This window comes from Engystomops pustulosus, unplaced genomic scaffold, assembly GCF_040894005.1.
Source record: "Engystomops pustulosus unplaced genomic scaffold, aEngPut4.maternal MAT_SCAFFOLD_114, whole genome shotgun sequence".
NCBI classification, from domain to species: domain Eukaryota; kingdom Metazoa; phylum Chordata; class Amphibia; order Anura; family Leptodactylidae; genus Engystomops; species Engystomops pustulosus.
This window is the reverse complement of record NW_027284995.1, coordinates 127,093-143,493: the sequence shown is the minus strand read 5'-3', so window position 1 is coordinate 143,493 and position 16,401 is coordinate 127,093. Positions and strand designations below refer to the sequence as shown.

The 16,401-nt window shown below is 46.4% G+C and overlaps 1 protein-coding gene across 1 annotated transcript in view; it reads left to right on the top strand.

Annotated features, from left to right (window-relative positions):
- MDGA1 (MAM domain containing glycosylphosphatidylinositol anchor 1) overlaps window positions 1-16,401 on the top strand; it is a gene marked incomplete at its 3' end in the record, with an annotated part of 232,098 nt that overhangs the window by 133,907 nt on the left and 81,790 nt on the right. Inside the window, exon 4 of the mRNA XM_072131647.1 lies at window positions 15,992-16,188. Within this exon, the coding sequence (XP_071987748.1) occupies window positions 15,992-16,188 (197 nt within the window). The remainder of the gene's footprint in view (window positions 1-15,991; window positions 16,189-16,401) is intronic.

The window sequence follows — 16,401 nt, the reverse complement described above, 5'->3', positions numbered from 1 at the left end:
GTAGTGATCTCCCCCTAGTGGTGGTGTATAATCTGTATGTAGTGATCTCCCCCTAGTGGTGGTGTATAATCTGTATGTAGTGATCTCCTCCTAGTGGTGGTGTATAATGTGTATGTAGTGATCTCCTCCTAGTGGTGATGTATAATCTGTATGTAGTGATCTCCTCCTAGTGGGTGTGTATAATGTGTATGTAGTGAGCTCCCCCTAGTGGTGGTGTATAATCTGCATGTAGTGATCTCCTCCTAGTGGTGGTGTATAATCTGCATGTAGTGATCTCCTCCTAGTGGTGGTGTATAATGTGTATGTAGTGATCTCCTCCTAGTGGTGATGTATAATCTGTATGTAGTGATCGCCTCCTAGTGGTGGTGTATAATCTGTATGTAGTGAGCTCCCCCTAGTGGTGTTGTATAATCTGTATGTAGTGATCTCCTCCTAGTGGTGGTGTATAATGTGTATGTAGTGATCTCCCCCTAGTGGTGGTGTATAATGTGTATGTAGTGATCTCCTCCTAGTGGTGGTGTATAATGTGTATGTAGTGATCTCCTCCTATAGGTGGTGTATAATCTGTATGTAGTGATCTCCTCCTAGTGGTGGTGTATAATGTGTATGTAGTGATCTCCCCCTAGTGGTGGTGTATAATGTGTATGTAGTGAGCTCCCCCTAGTGGTGGTGTATAATGTGTATGTAGTGATCTCCTCCTAGTGGTGGTGTATAATCTGTATGTAGTGATCTCCCCCTAGTGGTGGTGTATAATGTGTATGTAGTGATCTCCTCCTAGTGATGGTGTATAATCTGTATGTAGTGATCTCCCCCTAGTGGTGGTGTATAATCTGTATGTAGTGATCTCCTCCTAGTGGTGGTGTATAATGTGTATGTAGTGAGCTTCTCCTAGTGGTGGTGTATAATGTGTATGTAGTGATCTCCCCCTAGTGGTGGTGTATAATGTGTATGTAGTGATCTCCTCTTAGTGGTGGTGTATAATGTGTATGTAGTGATCTCCCCCTAGTGGTGGTGCATAATGTGTATGTAGTGATCTCCTCCTAGTGGTGGTGTATAATGTGTATGTAGTGATCTCCCCCTAGTGGTGGTGTATAATGTGTATGTAGTGATCCCCTCCTAGTGGTGGTGTATAATGTGTATGTAGTGATCTCCCCCTAGTGGTGGTGTATAATCTGTATGTAGTGATCTCCTCCTAGTGGTGGTGTATAATATGTATGTAGTGATCTCCTCCTAGTGGTGGTGTATAATGTGTATGTAGTGATCTCCTCCTAGTGGTGGTGTATAATGTGTATGTAGTGATCTCCCCCTAGTGGTGGTGTATAATGTGTATGTAGTGATCTCCCCCTAGTGGTGGTGTATAATCTGTATGTAGTGATCTCATCCTAGTGGTGATGTATAATGTGTATGTAGTGAGCTCCCCCTAGTGGTGGTGTATAATGTGTATGTAGTGATCTCCCCCTAGTGGTGGTGTATAATGTGTATGTAGTGATCTCCTCCTAGTGGTGGTGTATAATCTGTATGTAGTGATCTCCCCCTAGTGGTGGTGTATAATGTGTATGTAGTGATCTCCTCCTAGTGGTGGTGTATAATCTGTATGTAGTGAGCTCCCCCTAGTGGTGGTGTATAATGTGTATGTAGTGATCTCCCCCTAGTTGTGGTGTATAATGTGTATGTAGTGATCTCCCCCTAGTGGTGGTGTATAATGTGTATGTAGTGATCTCCTCCTAGTGGTGGTGTATAATCTGTATGTAGTGATCTCCCCCTAGTGGTGGTGTATAATATGTATGTAGTGATCTCCCCCTAGTGGTGGTGTATAATGTGTATGTAGTGATCTCCTCCTAGTGCTGGTGTATAATCTGTATGTAGTGAGCTCCCCCTAGTGGTGGTGTATAATCAGTATGTAGTGATCTCCCCCTAGTGGTGGTGTATAATGTGTATGTAGTGATCTCCTCCTAGTGGTGGTGTATAATGTGTATGTAGTGATCTCCCCCTAGTGGTGGTGTATAATGTGTATGTAGTGATCTCCTCCTAGTGGTGGTGTATAATCTGTATGTAGTGATCTCCCCCTAGTGGTGGTGTATAATCTGTATGTAGTGAGCTCCCCCTAGTTGTGGTGTATAATCTGTATGTAGTGAGCTCCCCCTAGTGGTGGTGTATAATCAGTATGTAGTGATCTCCCCCTAGTGGTGGTGTATAATGTGTATGTAGTGATCTCCTCCTAGTGGTGGTGTATAATGTGTATGTAGTGATCTCCTCCTAGTGGTGGTGTATAATGTGTATGTAGTGATCTCCTCCTAGTGGTGGTGTATAATGTGTATGTAGTGAGCTCCCCCTAGTTGTGGTGTATAATCTGTATGTAGTGAGCTCCCCCTAGTGGTGGTGTATAATCAGTATGTAGTGATCTCCCCCTAGTGGTGGTGTATAATGTGTATGTAGTGATCTCCTCCTAGTGGTGGTGTATAATGTGTATGTAGTGATCTCCTCCTAGTGGTGGTGTATAATGTGTATGTAGTGATCTCCTCCTAGTGGTGGTGTATAATGTGTATGTAGTGATCTCCCCCTAGTGGTGATGTATAATGTGTATGTAGTGATCTCCCCCTAGTGGTGGTGTATAATCTGTATGTAGTGATCTCCTCCTAGTAGTGGTGTATAATGTGTATGTAGTGATCTCCCCCTAGTGGTGGTGTATAATGTGTATGTAGTGATCTCCCCCTAGTGGTGGTGTATAATGTGTATGTAGTGAGCTCCCCCTAGTGGTGGTGTATAATGTGTATGTAGTGATCTCCCCCTAGTGGTGGTGTATAATGTGTATGTAGTGATCTCCTCCTAGTGGTGGTGTATAATGTGTATGTAGTGATCTCCTCCTAGTGGTGGTGTATAATCTGTATGTAGTGAGCTCCTCCTAGTGGTGGTGTATAATCTGTATGTAGTGATCTCCCCCTAGTGGTGGTGTATAATGTGTATGTAGTGATCTCCTCCTAGTGGTGGTGTATAATGTGTATGTAGTGATCTCCCCCTAGTGGTGGTGTATAATGTGTATGTAGTGATCTCCTCCTAGTGGTGGTGTATAATGTGTATGTAGTGATATCCCCCTAGTGGTGGTGTATAATGTGTATGTAGTGAGCTCCCCCTAGTGGTGGTGTATATTTGGGCGATGGTGATATATCTGTGAGTTATTTGTCGCTGACGTGTAGATGACGTGATGTTCGCAGCGGAGTTATCCGTGTAGTTTCTCCTGAGTGACTGATCCGGAATATCTCCAGTCATCGTTCAGCTTAATTTATCAGGAACATTGAGTCCCGGAAATCCTCAGGGATGGAGGGAACATATTGTATCCACCTCATTTAGCTGTGACTTTTTATTAGTCGGTGGAGATGTCGGAGGTAGAAATGGCTTTGGCTTCGGTCGCTGCAGCCACGGGGTGAGGGGCACCCGGCAGCGTCCTGGCCGTGCTGCCAGCTGCCGGGTGCTCCGGGTCTGGATGAGATGCAGGTGGCGCCATCTGTCCTCCCGGATAACGTGCCGGTCCTGGAATGGCGCAGACGCTCCTGGCGGCCGCACCTCCTCTCCCTTCCAATCCCTTCCTCCAGATAACCTGCACCCCCAGCCGCCAGGCTCCACGAGGAATCTCGTTATCAAACACAAATTGATTTGATTAGATCTCGCCGGGACGCCCGGGTCTTGTCTCAATTTAATTTCTGTAAAACAATCAGGAATTTTTTGTTTTTTTCTATTTTTGCCGTCAGATGAATGTCGTCCCCATCAGAGGAGATCTAAGTAACAGCCACTCGCCTCTCCTCATCTCACCGGCTCAGCAGGACGGACACACAAGTAATTATCTCTCAGACGGATTGGGTTTAGCATCAAGTGTTACAAAAAGAAGAAGAGAACAAAGTAAAAATAGGAACATTGTCACACTGAATAATGCAACACCGGACCCCAATTACAGGGAGAGATGAGATCCCGGGCACCCACTAGTATCCTACTCCACCAATTCCATGATACTATAGTAATGTGCTATACTATAATACTGCCCCTATATACAGGAATATAACTACTATAATACTGCCCCCTATGTACAGGAATATAACTACTATAATACTGCCCCCTATGTACAGGAATATAACTACTATAATACTGCCCCTATGTACAAGAATATAACTACTATAATACTGCCCCCTATGTACAGGAATATAACTACTATAATACTGCCCCCTATGTACAAGAATATAACTACTATAATACTGCCCCCTATGTACAGGAATATAACTACTATAATACTGCCCCCTATGTACAGGAATATAACTACTATAATACTGCCCCCTATGTACAAGAATATAACTACTATAATACTGCCCCCTATGTACAGGAATATAACTACTATAATACTGCCCCCTATGTACAGGAATATAACTACTATAATACTGCCCCCTATGTACAGGAATATAATTACTATAATACTGCCCCCTATGTACAGGGATATAACTACTATAATACTGCCCCTATGTACAAGAATATAACTACTATAATCCTGCCCCCTATGTACAGGGATATAACTACTATAATACTGCCCCCTATGTACAGGAATATAACTACTATAATACTGCCCCCTATGTACAGGAATATAACTACTATAATACTGCCCCCTATGTACAGGGATATAACTACTATAATACTGCCCCCTATGTACAGGAATATAACTACTATAATACTGCCCCCTATGTACAGGAATATAACTACTATAATACTGCCCCCTATGTACAGGAATATAACTACTATAATACTGCCCCCTATGTACAAGAATATAACTACTATAATACTGCCCCCTATGTACAGGGATATAACTACTATAATACTGCCCCCTATGTACAGGAATATAACTACTATAATACTGCCCCCTATGTACAGGAATATAACTACTATAATACTGCCCCCTATGTACAGGAATATAACTACTATAATACTGCCCCCTATGTACAGGAATATAACTACTATAATACTGCCCCCTATGTACAGGAATATAACTACTATAATACTGCCCCCTATGTACAAGAATATAACTACTATAATACTGCCCCCTATGTACAGGAATATAACTACTATAATACTGCCCCCTATGTACAAGTATATAACTACTATAATACTGCCCCCTATGTACAGGGATATAACTACTATAATACTGTCCCCTGTGTACAGGAATATAACTACTATAATACTGCCCCCTATGTACAGGGATATAACTACTATAATACTGTCCCCTGTGTACAGGAATATAACTACTATAATACTGCCCCCTATGTACAGGAATATAACTACTATAATACTGCCCCCTATGTACAAGAATATAACTACTATAATACTGCCCCCTATGTACAGGAATATAACTACTATAATACTGCCCCCTATGTACAGGAATATAACTACTATAATACTGCCCCCTATGTACAGGAATATAACTACTATAATACTGCCCCCTATGTACAGGAATATAACTACTATAATACTGCCCCCTATGTACAGGAATATAACTACTATAATACTGCCCCCTATGTACAGGGATATAACTACTATAATACTGCCCCCTATGTACAGGAATATAACTACTTTAATACTGCCCCCTATGTACAGGGATATAAATACTATAATACTGCCCCCTATGTACAGGAATATAACTACTATAATACTGCCCTCTATGTACAGGGATATAACTACTATAATACTGCCCCCTATGTACAGGAATATAACTACTATAATACTGCCCCCTATGTACAGGGATATAACTACTATAATACTGCCCCCTATGTACAAGAATATAACTACTATAATACTGCCCCCTATGTACAGGAATATAACTACTATAATACTGCCTCCTATATACAGGAATATAACTACTATAATACTGCCCCTATGTACAAGAATATAACTACTATAATACTGCCCCCTATGTATAGGAATATAACTACTAAAATACTGCCCCTATGTACAAGAATATAACTACTATAATACTGCCCCTTATGTACAGGAATATAACTACTATAATACTGCCTCCTATGTATAAGAATATAACTACTATAATACTGCCCCCTAGGTACAGGAATATAACTACTATAATACTGCCCCCTATGTACAGGAATATAACTACTAAAATACTGCCCCTATGTACAGGATATAACTACTATAATACTGCCCCCTATGTACAGGGATATAACTACTATAATATTGCCCCCTATGTACAGGAATATAACTACTATAATACTGCCCCCTATGTACAGGGATATAACTACTATAATACTGCCCCCTATGTACAGGAATATAACTACTATAATACTGCCCCCTATGTACAGGAATATAACTACTATAATACTGCCCCCTATGTACAGGAATATAACTACTATAATACTGCCCCCTATGTACAGGAATATAACTACTATAATACTGCCCTCTATGTACAAGAATATAACTACTATAATACTGCCCCCTATGTACAGGAATATAACTACTATAATACTGCCCTCTATGTACAAGAATATAACTACTATAATACTGCCCCTATGTACAGGGATATAACTACTATAATACTGCCCCTATGTACAGGGATATAACTACTATAATACTGCCCCCTATGTACAGGAATATAACTACTATAATACTGGCCCCTATGTACAAGAATATAACTACTATAATACTGCCCCCTATGTACAGGGATATGTATTCCCTCTGTCTCTCCTCTCGTGCTCCGCTCTCCTGGTTCCGCACTCTGGGGATCAGCCTCTGACAAGTGGAGTGTTGTGTGTTGTCTGGGGCTGTGGTTTATTAGTCTGGGGGGGGGGGGGGCAGGTCATGGATGAAAGGTCGGGGGGTCGGCCTTTGGGGAATGACTGAGTGGAGAGGATTATTCAGTAAGTGATGAGCGCCGGGTTTCGTGTTCTCCCTGGGTGACGCTCTCATCGATCGGCGTCTTCCATCTCATTAATGAATGTCTCTTTTATCTGATGACTCTCTATTATATACAAGACTCCTGACGCCTTCTATTAACCTCTCATCTCCCGACCCCTTCTCCTCCATTATACCCCATTGTATAATGTTCTGCTATTGGACAATTAGTGGTTTCTTGCAAAGCATCATGGTCCAAAGTTTATGTGGTTTTCTTTATAAAGTGTCTCATGGATGTCTGATGTCTCCTCATCCTGTGACGCCGGCGCGTTCTTTCTGGGTTTATTGGACGATGAGTTGTCTTCTTGGTTGTCAGGAGTCTCTTGGGTCGTAAGGAAGTTGGTTGGACTGTTGGGTTTTAGGAGTTTCTTGGATGTTGGGTTGACTGTTTGGGTTTATTTCTTGTTTGTCTGATGAGTTTCTTTGGTAGTTGTGGATTTGTCTCATGGTGTAGGGTTAGTTCCTTGGATGGTAGGTTGGTCTTTGGCTTGTCACATTAGCTCCTTGGAGAATTCATACCAAAATTTTGTTTCTTATTTTTGTGTTGGTTTCATGGATGGCAGGTCGGTTTCTTCGTTGGTTGGTATTGGGTCGGTTTCATGGTCTCTTGGTTTTTGGGTTTGTTTCTTAGATCGTAGTTGGGTTTTGTTCTTGTTGAGTTAGTTTCTTGGGAAGTCATGCTTGGTTTCCTGGTTACTTTCCTGGATGGTAGGTTGGTTTCTTGGTTACTTTCTTGGATGGCAGGTTCGTTTCTTGGTTACTTTCCTGGTTGGCAGGTTGGTTTCTTGGTTACTTTCCTGGTTGGCAGGTTGGTTTCTTGGTTACTTTCCTGGATGGTAGGTTGGTTTCCTGGTTACTTTCCTGGATGGTAGGTTGGTTTCTTGGTTACTTTCCTGGATGGTAGGTTGGTTTCCTGGTTACTTTCCTGGATGGTAGGTTGATTTCTTGGTTACTTTCCTGGTTGGCAGGTTGGTTGCTTACTTACTTTCCTGGTTGGCAGGTTGGTTTCTTGGTTACTTTCCTGGTTGGCAGGTTGGTTTCTTGGTTACTTTCCTGGTTGGCAGGTTGGTTTCTTGGTTACTTTCCTGGATGGTAGGTTGGTTTCCTGGTTACTTTCCTGGATGGTAGGTTGGTTTCTTGGTTACTTTCCTGGATGGTAGGTTGGTTTCCTGGTTACTTTCCTGGATGGTAGGTTGGTTTCTTGGTTACTTTCCTGGATGGTAGGTTGGTTTCCTGGTTACTTTCCTGGATGGTAGGTTGGTTTCTTGGTTACTTTCCTGGATGGCAGGTTGGTTTCCTGGTTACTTTCCTGGTTGGCAGGTTGGTTTCTTGGTTACTTTCCTGGATGGTAGGTTGGTTTCCTGGTTACTTTCCTGGATGGTAGGTTGGTTTCTTGGTTACTTTCCTGGATGGTAGGTTGGTTTCCTGGTTACTTTCCTGGATGGTAGGTTGGTTTCTTGGTTACTTTCCTGGATGGTAGGTTGGTTTCCTGGTTACTTTCCTGGATGGTAGGTTGGTTTCTTGGTTACTTTCCTGGATGGCAGGTTGGTTTCCTGGTTACTTTCCTGGATGGTAGGTTGGTTTCTTGGTTACTTTCCTGGATGGCAGGTTGGTTTCCTGGTTACTTTCCTGGATGGCAGGTTGGTTTCCTGGTTACTTTCCTGGATGGTAGGTTGGTTTCCTGGTTACTTTCCTGGATGGTAGGTTGGTTTCTTGGTTACTTTCTTGGATGACAGGTTGGTTTCTTGGTTATTTTCCTATATGGTAGGTTGGTTGCTTACTTACTTTCCTGTTTGGCAGGTTGGTTTCTTGGTTACTTTCTTGGATGGCAGGTTGGTTTCCTGGTTACTTTCCTGGATGGCAGGTTGGTTTCCTGGTTACTTTCCTGGATGGCAGGTTGGTTTCCTGGTTACTTTCCTGGATGGTAGGTTGGTTTCCTGGTTACTTTCCTGGATGGCAGGTTGGTTTCCTGGTTACTTTCCTGGATGGCAGGTTGGTTTCTTGGTTACTCTCCTGGATGGTAGGTTGGTTTCCTGGTTACTTTCCGGGATGGCAGGTTGGTTTCCTGGTTACTTTCCTGGATGGTAGGTTGGTTTCTTGGTTACTTTCCTGGATGGCAGGTTGGTTTGCTGGTTACTTTCCTGGATGGCAGGTTGGTTTCTTGGTTACTTTCCTGGATGGTAGGTTGGTTTCCTGGTTACTTTCCTGGATGGCAGGTTGGTTTCCTGGTTACTTTCCTGGATGGCAGGTTGGTTTCCTGGTTACTTTCCTGGTTGGCAGGTTGGTTTCCTGGTTACTTTCCTGTATGGCAGGTTGGTTTCCTGGTTACTTTCCTGGATGGCAGGTTGGTTTCCTGGTTACTTTCCTGGATGGTAGGTTGGTTTCTTGGTTACTTTCCTGGTTGGCAGGTTGGTTTCTTGGTTACTTTCCTGGATGGTAGGTTGGTTTCCTGGTTACTTTCCTGGATGGTAGGTTGGTTTCTTGGTTACTTTCTTGGATGGTAGGTTGGTTTCCTGGTTACTTTCCTGGATGGTAGGTTGGTTTCTTGGTTACTTTCCTGGATGGTAGGTTGGTTTCCTGGTTACTTTCCTGGATGGTAGGTTGGTTTCTTGGTTACTTTCCTGGATGGCAGGTTGGTTTCCTGGTTACTTTCCTGGATGGTAGGTTGGTTTCTTGGTTACTTTCCTGGATGGCAGGTTGGTTTCCTGGTTACTTTCCTGGATGGCAGGTTGGTTTACTGGTTACTTTCCTGGATGGTAGGTTGGTTTCCTGGTTACTTTCCTGGATGGTAGGTTGGTTTCTTGGTTACTTTCTTGGATGACAGGTTGGTTTCTTGGTTATTTTCCTATATGGTAGGTTGGTTGCTTACTTACTTTCCTGGTTGGCAGGTTGGTTTCTTGGTTACTTTCTTGGATGGCAGGTTGGTTTCCTGGTTACTTTCCTGGATGGCAGGTTGGTTTCCTGGTTACTTTCCTGGATGGCAGGTTGGTTTCCTGGTTACTTTCCTGGATGGTAGGTTGGTTTCCTGGTTACTTTCCTGGATGGCAGGTTGGTTTCCTGGTTACTTTCCTGGATGGCAGGTTGGTTTCTTGGTTACTTTCCTGGATGGCAGGTTGGTTTCTTGGTTACTCTCCTGGATGGTAGGTTGGTTTCCTGGTTACTTTCCGGGATGGCAGGTTGGTTTCCTGGTTACTTTCCTGGATGGTAGGTTGGTTTCTTGGATACTTTCCTGGATGGCAGGTTGGTTTCCTGGTTACTTTCCTGGATGGCAGGTTGGTTTCTTGGTTACTTTCCTGGATGGTAGGTTGGTTTCCTGGTTACTTTCCTGGATGGCAGGTTGGTTTCCTGGTTACTTTCCTGGATGGCAGGTTGGTTTCCTGGTTACTTTCCTCGTTGGCAGGTTGGTTTCCTGGTTACTTTCCTGTATGGCAGGTTGGTTTCCTGGTTACTTTCCTGGATGGCAGGTTGGTTTCCTGGTTACTTTCCTGGATGGTAGGTTGGTTTCCTGGTTACTTTCCTGGATGGCAGGTTGGTTTCTTGGTTACTTTCCTGGATGGCAGGTTGGTTTCTTGGTTACTTTCCTGGATGGCAGGTTGGTTTCCTGGTTACTTTCCTGGATGGCAGGTTGGTTTCCTTGTTACTTTCCTGGATGGTAGGTTGGTTTCCTGGTTACTTTCCTGGATGGTAGGTTGGTTTCCTGGTTACTTTCCTGGATGGCAGGTTGGTTTCCTTGTTACTTTCCTGGATGGTAGGTTGGTTTCTTGGTTACTTTCCTGGATGGTAGGTTGGTTTCCTGGTTACTTTCCTGGATGGCAGGTTGGTTTCCTGGTTACTTTCCTGGATGGCAGGTTGGTTTCCTGGTTACTTTCCTGGTTGGCAGGTTGGTTTCCTGGTTACTTTCCTGTATGGCAGGTCGGTTTCCTGGTTACTTTCCTGGATGGTAGGTTGGTTTCCTGGTTACTTTCCTGGATGGCAGGTTGGTTTCCTGGTTACTTTCCTGGATGGCAGGTTGGTTTCCTGGTTACTTTCCTGGATAGGAGGTGGTTTCCTGGTTACTTTCCTGGATGGCAGGTTGGTTTCCTGGTTACTTTCCTGGATGGTAGGTTGGTTTCCTGGTTACTTTCCTGGATGGCAGGTTGGTTTCCTGGTTACTTTCCTGGATGGCAGGTTGGTTTCCTGGTTACTTTCCTGGATGGTAGGTTGGTTTCCTGGTTACTTTCCTGGATGGGAGGTGGTTTCCTGGTTACTTTCCTGGATGGTAGGTTTGTTTCCTGGTTACTTTCCTGGATGGGAGGTGGTTTCCTGGTTGGTTGGTCTGGCTGAGTTTTTGGGTTTGTTTCTTAGATGGTCGATTGGTTCCTTGGCTGCTGGATATTTCCCTTAGTTGTTGAGTATTCCTCAACAAGATATTTTGCCTGTTCCCGCATTGTGCCAGGATGGTGATTTGGTCTCCTGGATTGTTGGCTTGTTTCTTGGGTGTTGAGTGAGTTCCATGTGAATTGGTTTCTTGTATGACGTTTTTCTTATAATGAAGACTTTTTTCTTGGATTACCAGCTATTTTCTTGGTTGATGGTTGCAGGTGGGTCCTTTGATATTGGAGGACGGTCTCTTGGTTTGGGGTTACTTAGTAGGTTGGTTCCTTGGATGGTAGATGGACATTTTGGTTGTTGGGTGAGTTGCTTGGGTTGTGACCGGTTAGTTTGTTGTTTTTTGGGTCAGTGTCTCAGATTTTAGGTTGAGCCTAACATTTGTGGGTGTACTCTTCATATTTGAATGTCCTGGGTAGCGGTGGGTCAGTCTCTTCATTTTGGGTTAGTTTCTTGGGTTCTTTTGTTGTGTGATCTTCCTGGATGGTGGTTTGTGGGTTTCCTCCTTGGTTGTTGAGTGGATGCCTTAAGTACTGTTGGGATTGGTTCTTTGTATAATTGGATATATACACTCACCGGCCACTTTATTAGGTCCACCATGCTAGTAACGGGTTGTACCCCCTTTTGCCTTAAGAACTGCCTCAATTCTTCGTGGCATAGATTCAACAAGGTGCTGGAAGCTCCTCAGAGATTTTGCTCCATATTGACATGATGGCATCACACAGTTGCCGCAGATATGTCGGCTGCACATCCATAATGCGAATCTCCCGTTCCACCACATCCCAAAGATGCTCTATTGGATTGGGATCTGGTGACTGTGGAGCCATTTGTGTCCAGTGACCTCATTGTCATGTTCAAGAAACCAGTCTGAGATGATTCCAGCTTTATGACATGGCGCATTATCCTGCTGAAAGTAGCCATCAGATGTTACAGGGTACATTGTGCTCATAAAGGGATGGACATGGGCAGCAGCAATACTCAGGTAGGCTGTGGTGTTACCAAGGGGCCCAAAGACACCATGACACCCCCACCACCAGCCTGACCCGCTGATACAAGGCAGGATGGATCCATGACACCAGCACCACCAGCCTGACCCGCTGATACAAGGCAGGATGGATCCATGACACCACCACCACCACCAGCCTGAGCCGCTGATACAAGGCAGGATGGATCCATGACACCACCACCACCAGCCTGAGCCGCTGATACAAGGCAGGATGGATCCATGACACCACCACCACCAGCCTGAGCCGCTGATACAAGGCAGGATGGATCCATGACACCACCACCACCAGCCTGACCCGCTGATACAAGGCAGGATGGATCCATGACACCACCACCACCAGCCTGAGCCGCTGATACAAGGCAGGATGGATCCATGACACCACCACCACCAGCCTGAGCCGCTGATACAAGGCAGGATGGATCTATGACACCACCACCACCAGCCTGACCCGCTGATACAAGGCAGGATGGATCTATGACACCACCACCACCAGCCTGACCCGCTGATACAAGGCAGGATGGATCCATGACACCACCACCACCAGCCTGAGCCGCTGATACAAGGCAGGATGGATCTATGACACCACCACCACCAGCCTGACCCGCTGATACAAGGCAGGATGGATCCATGACACCAGCACCACCAGCCTGACCCGCTGATACAAGGCAGGATGGATCCATGACACCAGCACCACCAGCCTGACCCGCTGATACAAGGCAGGATGGATCCATGACACCACCACCACCAGCCTGAGCCGCTGATACAAGGCAGGATGGATCCATGACACCACCACCACCAGCCTGAGCCGCTGATACAAGGCAGGATGGATCCATGACACCACCACCACCAGCCTGACCCGCTGATACAAGGCAGGATGGATCCATGACACCACCACCACCAGCCTGAGCCGCTGATACAAGGCAGGATGGATCCATGACACCACCACCACCAGCCTGAGCCGCTGATACAAGGCAGGATGGATCCACGACACCACCACCACCAGCCTGAGCCGCTGATACAAGGCAGGATGGATCCATGACACCACCACCACCAGCCTGACCCGCTGATACAAGGCAGGATGGATCCATGACACCACCACCACCAGCCTGACCCGCTAATACAAGGCAGGATGGATCCATGACACCACCACCACCAGCCTGACCCGCTGATACAAGGCAGGATGGATCCATGACACCACCACCACCAGCCTGACCCGCTGATACAAGGCAGGATGGATCCATGACACCACCACCACCAGCCTGACCCGCTGATACAAGGCAGGATGGATCCATGACACCACCACCACCACCAGCCTGAGCCGCTGATACAAGGCAGGATGGATCCATGACACCACCACCACCAGCCTGACCCGCTGATACAAGGCAGGATGGATCCATGACACCACCACCACCGGCCTGAGCCGCTGATACAAGGCAGGATGCATCCATGACACCACCACCACCAGCCTGAGCCGCTGATACAAGGCAGGATGGATCCATGACACCACCACCACCAGCCTGAGCCGCTGATACAAGGCAGGATGGATCCATGACACCACCACCACCAGCCTGACCCGCTGATACAAGGCAGGATGGACCCATGACACCACCACCACCAGCCTGACCCGCTGATACAAGGCAGGATGGATCCATGACACCACCACCACCAGCCTGAGCCGCTGATACAAGGCAGGATGGATCCATGACACCACCACCACCAGCCTGAGCCGCTGATACAAGGCAGGATGGATCCATGACACCACCACCACCAGCCTGACCCGCTGATACAAGGCAGGATGGATCCATGACACCACCACCAGCCTGACCCGCTGATACAAGGCAGGATGGATCCATGACACCACCACCACCAGCCTGACCCGCTGATACAAGGCAGGATGGATCCATGACACCACCACCAGCCTGACCCGCTGATACAAGGCAGGATGGATCCATGACACCACCACCACCAGCCTGACCCGCTGATACAAGGCAGGATGGATCCATGACACCAGCACCACCAGCCTGACCCGCTGATACAAGGCAGGATGGATCCATGACACCACCACCACCAGCCTGACCCGCTGATACAAGGCAGGATGGATCCATGACACCACCACCACCAGCCTGAGCCGCTGATACAAGGCAGGATGGATCCATGACACCACCACCACCAGCCTGAGCCGCTGATACAAGGCAGGATGGATCCATGACACCACCACCACCAGCCTGAGCCGCTGATACAAGGCAGGATGGATCCATGACACCACCACCACCAGCCTGAGCCGCTGATACAAGGCAGGATGGATCCATGACACCAGCACCACCAGCCTGACCCGCTGATACAAGGCAGGATGGATCCATGACACCACCACCACCAGCCTGAGCCGCTGATACAAGGCAGGATGGATCCATGACACCACCACCACCAGCCTGACCTGCTGATACAAGGCAGGATGGATCCATGACACCAGCACCACCAGCCTGAGCCGCTGATACAAGGCAGGATGGATCCATGACACCAGCACCACCAGCCTGACCCGCTGATACAAGGCAGGATGGATCCATGACACCAGCACCACCAGCCTGAGCCGCTGATACAAGGCAGGATGGATCCATGACACCACCACCACCAGCCTGAGCCGCTGATACAAGGCAGGATGGATCCATGCTTTCATGTTGTTGTACCAAATTCTGACCCTACCATCCGAATGTCGCAGCAGAAATCGAGACTCATCAGACCAGGCAACGTTTTTCCAATCTTCTACTGTCCAATTTCGATGAGCTTGTGCAAATTGTAGCCTCAGTTTCCTGTTCTTAGCTGAAAGGAGTGGCACCCGGCGTGGTCTTCTGCTGCTGTAGCCCATCTGCCTCAGAGTTGGACGTACTGTGCGTTCAGAGATGCTCTCCTGCCTACCTTGGGTGTAACGGGTGGTGATTTGAGTCACTGTTGCCTTTCTATCAGCTCGAACCAGTCTGCCCATTCTCCTCTGACATCAACAAGGCATTTCCGCCCACAGAACTGCCGCTCACTGGATGTTTTTCCTTTTTCGGACCATTCTCTGTAAACCCTAGAGATGGTTGTGCGTGAAAATCCCAGTAGATCAGCAGTTTCTGAAATACTCAGACCAGCCCTTCTGGCACCAACAACCATGCCACGTTCACAGGCCACAAATCCCCTTTCTTCCCCATACTGATGCTCGGGAGAACTGCAGGAGATTGTCTTGACCATGTCTACATGCCTAAATGCACTGCCGCCATGTGATTGGCTGATTAGAGATTAAGTGTTAACGAGCAGTTGGACAGGTGCACCTAATAAAGTGGCCGGTAAGTGTATATATATAAGTTCTTCTTAGGTGACAGATAATTAGGGGGCTGGAAGTTGTGGTGGTCTGGCAGATTTCCTTCTATTATGTTGGATCGTTTCCTTGGAGTTGGTGCTTGGAGCATTGGACTGGTTTCTTGTAGTTGGTGGTTGGAGGTTTCCTTGGATGATGGGTTTATTTCTTGTGTTTTGGACCTTAGTCATTGTTTCTTAATCTTTGGGTCCATTCTTTGGATGAGGATGGATCCTTTGATGACTTGGGTGGGGGGGGGGGGTGAATGGGTCTGTAGAGGATATGAAGATGTTGAGTGACACCTTGATACATGACAAAGCTTATAAATGTGCACTGCCCCTTCCCTCCAGATCTAGATGAACCCATTTTAACCATTCACCAGACCATCAGTGATGTGCGAGGAAGCTTCTATCAGGAGAAGACCGTCTTCCTGCGATGTACCGTCAGCTCCAACCCCCCCGCTCGCTTCATCTGGAAACGGGAAACGGAGATCTTGTCGCACAATCAGGACAATGGGGTGGACATCTACGAACCTCTCTACACGCAGGTAAGTGGTGGAGAAATGATAGCCGTGTCTTGTGTTCAAAGATGACCGTTGTTTCCGTTTTCTCGTTTTCTGCAGTCCTATGTAAGGCAGCTGCCATATTACAGGTCCTACAGTTGGGTTACTTGCAGTCCTATGTAAGGCCTCTGTTATATCACAAGTCATTCAGTAGAATTACCTGCAGTCCTATGTAAGGCCTCTGTCCCATGACCTCCA